This window comes from Malurus melanocephalus, unplaced genomic scaffold (genome assembly GCF_030028575.1).
Source record: "Malurus melanocephalus ecotype Western Australia unplaced genomic scaffold, MMel_1.1 scaffold_28, whole genome shotgun sequence".
NCBI classification, from domain to species: Eukaryota; Metazoa; Chordata; class Aves; order Passeriformes; family Maluridae; genus Malurus; species Malurus melanocephalus.
This window is the reverse complement of record NW_026623260.1, coordinates 670619-680483: the sequence shown is the minus strand read 5'-3', so window position 1 is coordinate 680483 and position 9865 is coordinate 670619. Positions and strand designations below refer to the sequence as shown.

The window sequence follows — 9865 nt, the reverse complement described above, 5'->3', positions numbered from 1 at the left end:
CCCATGATCATGTCCGTGGTCAGCCCTGGCTGTGCCAGGCAGCACAGTTCATGCACAAGTGCATCCCAGGCACTGGAGAGGTCACACAGCCACAAATCGCCGCTGGTTTCTGCAGGATAGGTGGTTTGTAGGGCAGTTCTTCAGCTGAGTTCCTCCCCCTTACAGAAGTTATTCACTGCGGCGGAGTATCAGGCCTAGCTTTTCTTTTAGACCTTTTTATTATGGGTCTTCCCATAATAATAATTCCAGTTTCAGGCTCATCAGGGGTCATTTCTGCCTTTTTTAACCCCCTGGGAAAGTTCTTATCTTAGGAAAAAAATCACGATAGATTGAAAACACCACCACTCAAAATGACAGGTAGTGACCACTACAGCCTTACACTTAAGACTTTGGTCTTTTATGCTCAATAGGAGGCTGAGGTATAGATTTGGAAGGCTTGKATTTCACTCCCAGGGATGTCAGATTATAGCTCTACTAAAAATGAATGCAGCAACTTCGACTTCTTCAAAGAAGAAGTGAATAATTAATGAAAACAGCCCTTCTATCAGCTAAGGAAAAATRATAAATGGAGCATGAACACTACAAACCAGAAGTAGAAATGCTTTTCAATAAAGGTCATTTGCTRTTYAGATCMCAGCCCTATCCACACCCCCTCTGAYTGATTATTCCCCTGCTRTGCAGACGGCTATGTACACACCCAATKCACAGAAGCAAAAATACATTACCAGGGAGCAAGACCAGCTCCTTGCAGCAAACCAAGATGTGGYGCTTCTAGAAACATCCTGCAATTTCCTGGAWGGGCAGGTGTTCACACCCARCATCTAAGAGTTGGTGATAAAATGRACACCAACATAAAACYGCACGGTGTAGCTGCAATGSTTAGCTGAAGTGTTCATGTCATAAATCMAAAAATGGGCTSKGTTTGAAGGGACCTTTTAAAGGCCATGTAGTGCAAAGAATGGRCTGAGAACGCATGGAGTGATGGTGGGAATTACAGCAACACTTACCAACACTGCTGTGTTAAAGCAGCTCTTCATATTAATTCCAAGACATTTCTTTTCATGAGCTGTCGCTTAACAAACAAGAAGATGTCTGGTGACTCTCTCTCTGTCACTATGTCAGTTCATCTTTCTTTTATTATGGATAGTGCCCTTTCTGAAGTGGGAACAAGAGTTATTTTCTGTCCCTTCAAATACCATTTGTGAGTTGGCTGACTAAATGCCAGTCTGAGAAAAATTAATCCTGCAAAACAGGCAATGATTCCTCTACACTRTCAAAAATACACTAAAAAAATAAAACCATGTTCATACTGCTCAAAATAACATATTAAAGACAGAAACATAGCAACAGGACACAATTAATATATCAATTAAGAAGAATAAAATTCCCAGAACAAATGTGGTGACTCTCTTCTTTTAATCCTGAGAAAAACCYAGACCACAGTATACCTCTGTGTAAGAAACCTCACAAAGAAACAAAGAGGTGTCTGTTTTAGACCACTGCTCCTATTCTTTCTTCTTGATGCTCAAGCCTGTATGAATTCCACACAGATTAAAAAGTACTGAACCATGCAATTATAATGGTGGAGGGCATTTAAAATGCATTTAGTGAGAAGAAACATCAGTTGTCATCTCTCTCCTGATGTCAGTACAGCCCGTTACATAGTTCCCCTCCTGTCACTTTATTTCAGATTTCAACACTCCAGCAGGAAGTTAGAGGACAGGGAAAATGGCTCTTTCTGRTGAAGTTACACTGAAGTACTGGGCTCCATTTTTTTGGCAATTAGTTAYTGTTGTTCAAATGGCCCAAGTCCTCATCTTGCATCTTACAGTGCCAGACGGGCATGATTATCATACTCCCAGGATGTCTCCAGACTTTCTGTAGCCAAATCCAAGCTGTGAAACAGAAGACACAGGAGCACCCCTCCTAGGACCCCCTGCCTCTGCTGGCTCCTTTCACCACAGGCCAGGCTCTATGACTTGTCAGATACCTGCCCAGATCTCAGTTCTCTTCCAAGCCCGCTTTGCTCAAGCTCTGCTATAACTGACATGTATTTAAATTCACTGGATCTGTGGTTGAASGTCTCCACTAATCCGTAGGTCTCGGAGCGATCCGTGGCATAGAACAGCTGCACCTGGTTGGCCAAGCACTGGGCATCATGGACCACCTGGGATGAAAACAGAGCTGTTACCATCRGGCTGGGGCTGTGCCAGTGTCCCACTGAAACAGAAAGGCCTCAGTCCTACTCATCACATGGCTCAACTCCAAGTCACCTTTATTTAGCAAATCTCTTAACAAATCACCACCCTGTTGTTTTTGACCTACTTAAAACACTTCAGCACCGTGTGTTTTAGCAACTCTCCTGCTGTGCATCTGCCTCAGAGGTCAAGTGTGTCTTTTGTGATCCCTGCCCACTCTAAAATGCACCAAGTCCTCATTTTTCCCTTCTTACAGCTGACCTACTTGCAAAGATTGTTTGCTGTGAGACCCAACAAGGCAAAAGCATTATCAATTACTCCAGTTATTGTTTCAGAAGGGGTGTAAGGAGGTCAGTTGGAGAAGGGATGTTTTAGTCATCTTACTTCCACCACTACAGTCCCCAGTGCCACCACTGRCACAGATAYCCCAAAAATCATGTGYCCAGAGGSAAAGAGCAYRGGYRTRCACAARCTGARCACACAACTCTGGAGTCTCCTGCTYTGACAAATAGGATTAAGCTTCAAAACACTGTGTTAACTTGTTTGTASATAGCAACAGCTTTCACTTAAATTTGCTTCTGTTAGTAAGAAAAACAGAAGCTTTGTTCTTTTACAACAATCAGTTATAATACTCAAATGAAAAAAAAGAATGCATGAACTGAAATCACCAAAGACTGATGACTGSCTTCTAGCTTTCCCTAGCCTTATGTACATTAGGTTAAAGATAGTAAGACCATTCTTTGGCAAAGGATCTTTGAAAGGCTTCATTGTCATTTGCTTTTCATTCAAAACTGTAGGAGGAGTCACAGCATCGAATGAAGGAAGCCAAAGAGATTTCTCTTACCAAGAACTTGGAGTCCATTTCTGCTGTCATTAGTACTATCCCTTTCTCCTTCTGCAGATCAGGATAATGGTACAAGACCAACTGGCTTGGTGCAGTTTCACCTTGGGTCTGAAGGAGAGAAAGAAACCTGTCAGTATCCCATAAAAACCTTCACTCCACTGCAGACTTGGGTGCTTGATTATGAAACTTTGARCATTAACTGCCCCAGAGGTGGTTACTTCTCAGGGCTTAAGGGTCAGTTCTAATTAAAAGTTCATTATTTTGGTATTTACAGAAAACAAGGAATTTGCAGAGTTGTTTTTTCTCCTTGACTAATTTTGCATTTAAAAGAGCCCACCATTTTTACAAAGGTATTTCTAAAAGCATCTACTGCTATTTTAAGTAGCTTGCACAAACAGTTCTAAAGTATAATATACTAATTAACCCATCACTAAYGGCAGCTTTTGTCATTGTAATTCTTTCAAGTTAAGCTACACAAACTGTTGGTTAAACTATTTAACAAATACCATWTATTGCAATATGCCGATATTATGCATTTCTGGATCCGAAGTCAATTGTGAACTTTTTATCWCAAACACTCACCTGAACATTTATCAGGGAAGTGAAATGTAATTCTGTTCCAGACCACTGGCCCACAAAGAACTCATAGCCTTCTTTTCTTGGCAAAGCATACAGAAACTGCAGAGAAATTACACAAAAACCAAACCAATTATCCTTTTCATAGAACAAAATGATGCCTGTGTTACACAGGCCTCCAGCATTAATGCTTTAGTGAGAGAACCACAACAGAAAAAAGGGTTTCTTTGCCCCACCAGGAGTCATAGGACAGCAAAAAACAGACTTCAAACTAAATATGTTGGCAAATACTTTTACCAGTATTTTGATACATAAAAAGGAAATGAAGAGTGGAGACCATTCAGACTCTGACCTTTTTGTTCTTACCTAGAAAATTAGCAGCAGAAATGGTTAAATATAAGGTAAGGAGCATTCAGAGCATTTAATCCTGTCATTTCACCAGCTGCTCCAGAACAGCCAGCATCTTCTCTCTAAAGATTTACAGTCTACAAAGCTCCACAGGCTACAGACTTGCTCATTTTCCCACACCAAGGGAAGGACAACATGGGAGTAGAAAATCATGCAGGATACCTGACTGAATGCCAGTGCACAGTACAGAAATGCACATCAGGCTATAAATAACCTCCCAATCTCCAAGTAGCTCAGGAAGCCAGATACAYTTGATCTCGCTCTTGGCAAGTGAAGTATGTAGGACTAATCCATCAACCTAGTAAAGTCTCCATTCCCTGGGAGATTCTGTGCTGCTGTTTTCTCAACCCTCCATCTCGTCTATCTAGATCAAACTGGYTCATGCATATGAACAGACACTGCTTTATCTGAGCACTAGGACAACAAGTATTTGAGCACCTGGATTTTACCAAATGGGCTGATACAGTGGGTACCAACACAGGAGGGACAAAAGTTTATGGATTAGGCTTTGAAGAGAAGCATTACAGCTCTACAATCACGCACGCCGTACGTACCGATGGACAATTCTGGGCTCTCYTCCAGATCAAATCAAACTTGTCTGCCTTTGGGGAAGGAGAAAGAGAAGTTCAGTTTTCGTAACAAAAAAGTGGATGCAGAGTTGTTCACAATCACCTCATTAACCTTTACAGGGTGCAACTTCCATCTGGAGAAGGTCCCRCTGAGGGGACAGATGGCAATGAGTGTGGAAAGCTGCATTTAGTTCTTATTTACCTAAAAGTCATCAAGTGTTCTGTTTTAACAATGCTGTCTCTATGRTGCAGCAGCAAACTCCTTGGATCCAGAGCTTTATTCTTTGGATGTGGGGGCCCCAAGCCTCGGGCTTACATCCTCTTCCAGTAATTGCTCCACTGCATCATGTAGTGTCAACAGCTGAGCAAGACAACACATCCCTGGCTCCAAATTGTGGATTTACATCATTGTCATCTGTTCTTCAGTATGAAAATGTAGCCCATCTATTCACTCAATAATATACTTATTGCCTAGGTTTAAATTAAAACCACAACCCTATTTGGCCAGCCCTGATGAAACCTGGCAATCTCATTTACATGTTCTCTGTGCTTCCCCAATCTTTTGCCTAATTTTTTTTTTTTGCTTCCCAGCACTATATTAATATCCACKCTTAGGTGTTCAGGAAAGAAAACATATGCCATTCATCAACAAGAAATTCCTTCGTGTGTRCTTTTGAGCACTGGTGAATTATGCAAGGTCTTTCCTCCAGCCAACAAAAAGCTTCTGGCAAAAGACAAAGGGKTTTTTTTCCCTCCCAATGACACCATGAACTGCTTCCTAATATGCCTGGGATCTGATTTGTATTGAAGCCTTAAAACGTTTCCAGCATTACTTCTAAAACAGTGCACCAAAGCACAGTGCCACAGCCCCACTAATGAAAGACCTACATCATTTTAACTGGAGTCCCTGGCTTTGGCCCTCTGCTACAGTAAATGTGCAAGTCCAACTATTTTCACAACATCCACATGTTGGGAAAGCYGGAACATGAAGCTGCTTGCCTTCAAATCCCACACTGCCCTTTTCAGAGCCTATAGCACATCACACATTTAGAATACTGCCTCCCACTRAATTCAGCTGCAGCTCAAAGGGCCAAATACAATTGCAAATCAGAGCCCAGATCTAAATGAAGTTTCAAGAACTCAAGGAACACACAGTTGTGAACAGACAGATTTAAGAGATCAYGATCACAGAATGACCCTGAAGAAAAGAATAACGAGAAATCCCCAAAGTGAAAAAACCCTCCTTCAGCCAAATGCAAACTAAGAACAATTAACATCTGGAAAACTTATCAGAGTAAGAAATTGATCTTATCTCAGGAAACACCCTGCAATCACAACGAAAGACAGTGCTGCCAATAACTGTAAATATATGAAAAGYAAGTCATAAGTGCTTAGCTATGTGCAAGTTACCAGCCAAGTGCTCTAGAACTGCCATATTAACCTCAAGGCAGCTGCCTGTGCTGCAGGGAAGAGGSGAGAGAAACAAGCAACTCTGAGAAAAAGCAAATAACTCTAAAAATACAAATGCTGCTTAATAAACACTAGAGCCTTGTGAAATGTATGGGATACTTGCAATAAAATAAGCCTGGAAACTCCAGCCAGGTGTACAGAAAAAGGCATTCGACTTATTGAAACTCCTGAGTGAGAAAAGAGGGATATGAATTTTTGGAAACAAAAGCCTTTGTCCAGGGCAATAAAATCAGTCAACTCAGAAAGTAAGTCTGTTCTTGAAACCTCATTGTCCTTTAATGACTGTTTTTAAAAGCTGCAGAATCACAGYTGGAAAGGAAAGCTTTGCATGCTGGCTTTTCAAGTGCATAACTGCAGGGGAATTACTTACAGGAATAACAGCATAAACCGTGTCTTTTGCAGAAAAATACTGATTCCAAATCTGTAGGAAACAAAGGAGATACAGTTGAAGTCCAGCATTTAGCAATAATGTTAAATGCTTTAAAATGTTAACTAACCTTTGTAAGCACTTTGAGAAGCCATTTTCCAATCAAGCCTGAGTGACTTTCCTGCTACTGTAATACATTTCTCCTAAGGTTGCTGAGTACTTGTCTCAGAGATTCCAGCTAGGTCACAAAAATCAGCTCAAAGGTAGGCTCAAAGGTTGCTCAGTATTTATTACCATCAGAACTGCTTCTTACATTTATCCCAACAGTCACACTGATGACTTTCTGGTTTTTTTTTGGTGGTGTTTTTTTTTAATAAAGAACATGCACAATATTTTCAGTGTAAGACAAGTCTTTGCATAATGTTTCCTGTGTTGACAGTCTTTTTCTTCACCACAGGAGGATGGCAATACCCCAGTGTATCTGCATCTCTAGCACATCCTAGGAGGACTTACCTAGATGGGGAAAATTTTATCTTCTCCCATGGATACCCATGTGAATGTGCTTTTTGATAAATATACATCCACAGCTGTGTTTTATTTTTCAGTCTATGTAAAATTTCCATCCTTACATGCAGATCACTATTAAGCACAGATGTGAAGCAAAGTTTATTCCATTTTAATCCATCACCTGTGTTATCTCCTCYGCTGATTTTTCTTTCACCATCTCAACATTAAGAATCGAATCAAGTGTCTGCAAGAGAAAGCATAGACTTTGCCATGATGACAGTTGTCTGATTCGTGCAATAATCCAGAATGAAGGGATGCAATTACACAGAACAAAATCAACCTAGAGGAACTTATTTCAATTTATAGCATGACTTAGTCCCTTTAATTGCCAAATAAACTARTARAATACAGCAGCAACACATTGAGAARTAGATTCACAGACTGAAMCAGAATAGATTMTTTCTGGACACAGCCATGCTTTGCTCCAGTTGTGCAGATCTCTACTGAAGCTGCAAGAGGAGATGCAGCCTTTGGTCTTGAGCCATCTCAAACAGGTGCTCTTTGGCAGWTTCATACTGAGAATCTACCAAAATAAAATAATGTGAAGGAGAATTCTCCTGTCCCTGGGCTGGCTGATCACTGGAAATGTATTTCCATGCTGTAAAACCCTTTCCATTTACTGTTCAGAATAGATCTCCCAACTAGCAGGAACTTCCAGGGTGTCACATAGAACAGGATAATAAAAACCCAGAGTGCCAGGAGTTTTAAGGTTGAACATGATCCCAACTAAAATTTTACATTCAAAAGCAGCATAAGGAACACCAGGTTTGTAKCAAAGTGTTCTTGTCTGAAGGGCTGACTGTGGCTATAAAAGATCCACATCCTTGCCTTGCCACCATGTCCCCTCCTAACACTTAAGTTCATTTCCCTTACCTTGTCCTTTGTGAATCCTCCCTTTGATGTTTTGGTGCCCAAACCTTCTGCCTGCAAGAAAACATTCTTCTTTAGTTTTACAGCTAATGCTCTAATACCATTTATTTGCCTTCCCAGGCACACATAACATGCCTGCTGATAAAAATCTCCTGAGTGGGAGCTCAACATACTTGAAGAYCACTGCAGTGTATTTTTAATAAAATAAGTGATTAAGTAAAATAAATTAGGTTAGCAACTTAATGTGAATTATGAATTTCAAGGCCAGAAAGTATTAGTCAAAGAAAACTWTTATGCATTTTGAATCCAGTATTATTGAACAGTCTTCTTGCATTCACTAAAAAGTTATAAATGCAGGATTGCGTCACTCCTCTGGCCAAACGAATCTGGAACTAATTAAACTGAAAGTTTAGAGCAGGAATTTACAGTCTAAAAAATAACAATACATAGGAATAGAACAATATATTTAGCCATCAGAYTGAAATTCCAGGGGTCCTGCTGTTAGGGATGCTGCAAGTTTGGAACATATAAMAAATATTATAGCTTTAATGTATGTGATTTACAAAGAAAATCAGCCTTGCCTTTTCCTCCATGCATCTGATAAACTCCCCTTGTTTGGAATGTCCCACAGGCTGCTTTTTCACTTCATTTCTTTTTTCCATACGGGATTCAAACACATCTGGAYTGGACCTGAATTGGAAAAGCGACTATTAACAGTACAACAGAACAATAGAACAGCTCGAGTTGGAAAGCACCCATAAGGATCATCCAAGTCTAACTGCTTGCTCCATGTCCAACTGGACATAAATTCGTATCACTAAAACATTCCAGTTCGCTTTCAAATAATCTTAAGTTTTCAATTATAATMATAAACAGGAAAAATCAATGCAGAATTAAGAAACTGTGAAAGCTTTTGTACAGTAACGCCGATGACCTAAGGCTTTGGATTTGTTTTTGGCACTGGATTCCAACAAGAACAGGTTGGACGGAGCTCTGAGCAACCTGACCTAGTGGAAGCTGTCCCAGCCCACGGTAGGAGAGTTGGGACCAGTTGATCTCTTAAGGTTTTTTCCAACCCAAGCCATTCCATAGTTCTGTAAGTGAATCTATGAAGTATTTTGCTTCATTTATTTTTATTGCTAAATAAGGTGACCCACCTTTATCATAGTAGTAATAGTATAATAGTAACAGTAACAGTAATAGTAATAGTAATAGTAATAGTAATAGTAATAATATCACCATGATTCTTCCATGGGCAGTTCCAATTGTGGCTTTGCCAGCAGATGGACTTACACCTAAAATAAGACCAACTTCAGGCTACTCCTCTTTCTCTTTCTCCTTTCGTTTCTCCTTTAAACCCTCTTTTATAATATAATGAAAGACTAGAAGCTGGACCATTCTTTGCCTGCTCCAATGGTTTCMGAAGATGGAACACTCTTTGCCTGCTCCAACAGCTTCCAAAGGTGGAGAGCTGTGCTGCGTGATTAACACTTGGCTTTTAAAATGCTTGCTATGATATTGCTTCATGTTCCTAACCTAAAGTTTTAATTTAATCTTAGCAGAACTATCTCTTATCCACCTGACCACGTTGGGAGATGACACTCACTGCTCTGGTGCCGGACACATGAGCATTTCAAGGTGATTGGCCTAAACTAATCGAATTCCTCAAGCAGGCGAAAAGCTAAAACAGAACATCTCTCCTTCAGTAAAGATCTCCCCTAGCACGCCCTTTTCGTAAAACACAACCAGCCCGCCCCCTTCCGCTGCCGCCTTCCTCAGGGCCCACCTCCGCAGCTCCTGGATCTTGTGCCGGTACTTCCCGTAGAACGGGTTCTCCTCCAGGGCCGCTTCTCCCGCTCCCGCTCCCGCTCCCGCTCCCGCTCCCGTTCCCGCTGCCGGCCCCAGCACCCCCCGTGCCGGCGGTGCCAGCAGCCCGAGCGGCCGGAGCGCGGCGCGGCTCCGCAGGGCCGCCCCCAGGCCCCAGCCCTGCAACAGC

At 41.3% G+C, this 9865-nt stretch overlaps 1 protein-coding gene across 1 annotated transcript; it reads right to left on the bottom strand.

The window, feature by feature from the left end:
• Positions 1-1401: 1401 nt before the first annotated feature.
• ATPAF1 (ATP synthase mitochondrial F1 complex assembly factor 1) lies at positions 1402-8559 on the bottom strand. Its single transcript, XM_057390530.1, has 8 exons — positions 8449-8559; positions 7873-7918; positions 7121-7183; positions 6436-6486; positions 4581-4628; positions 3625-3720; positions 3043-3150; positions 1402-2167 (listed from the first exon to the last, which is right to left on the bottom strand). Exons 1-8 carry the CDS (start codon positions 8529-8531, stop codon positions 1973-1975), a joined length of 690 nt encoding a protein of 229 aa, XP_057246513.1. The 5' UTR covers positions 8532-8559; the 3' UTR covers positions 1402-1972.
• Positions 8560-9865: the final 1306 nt, after the last annotated feature.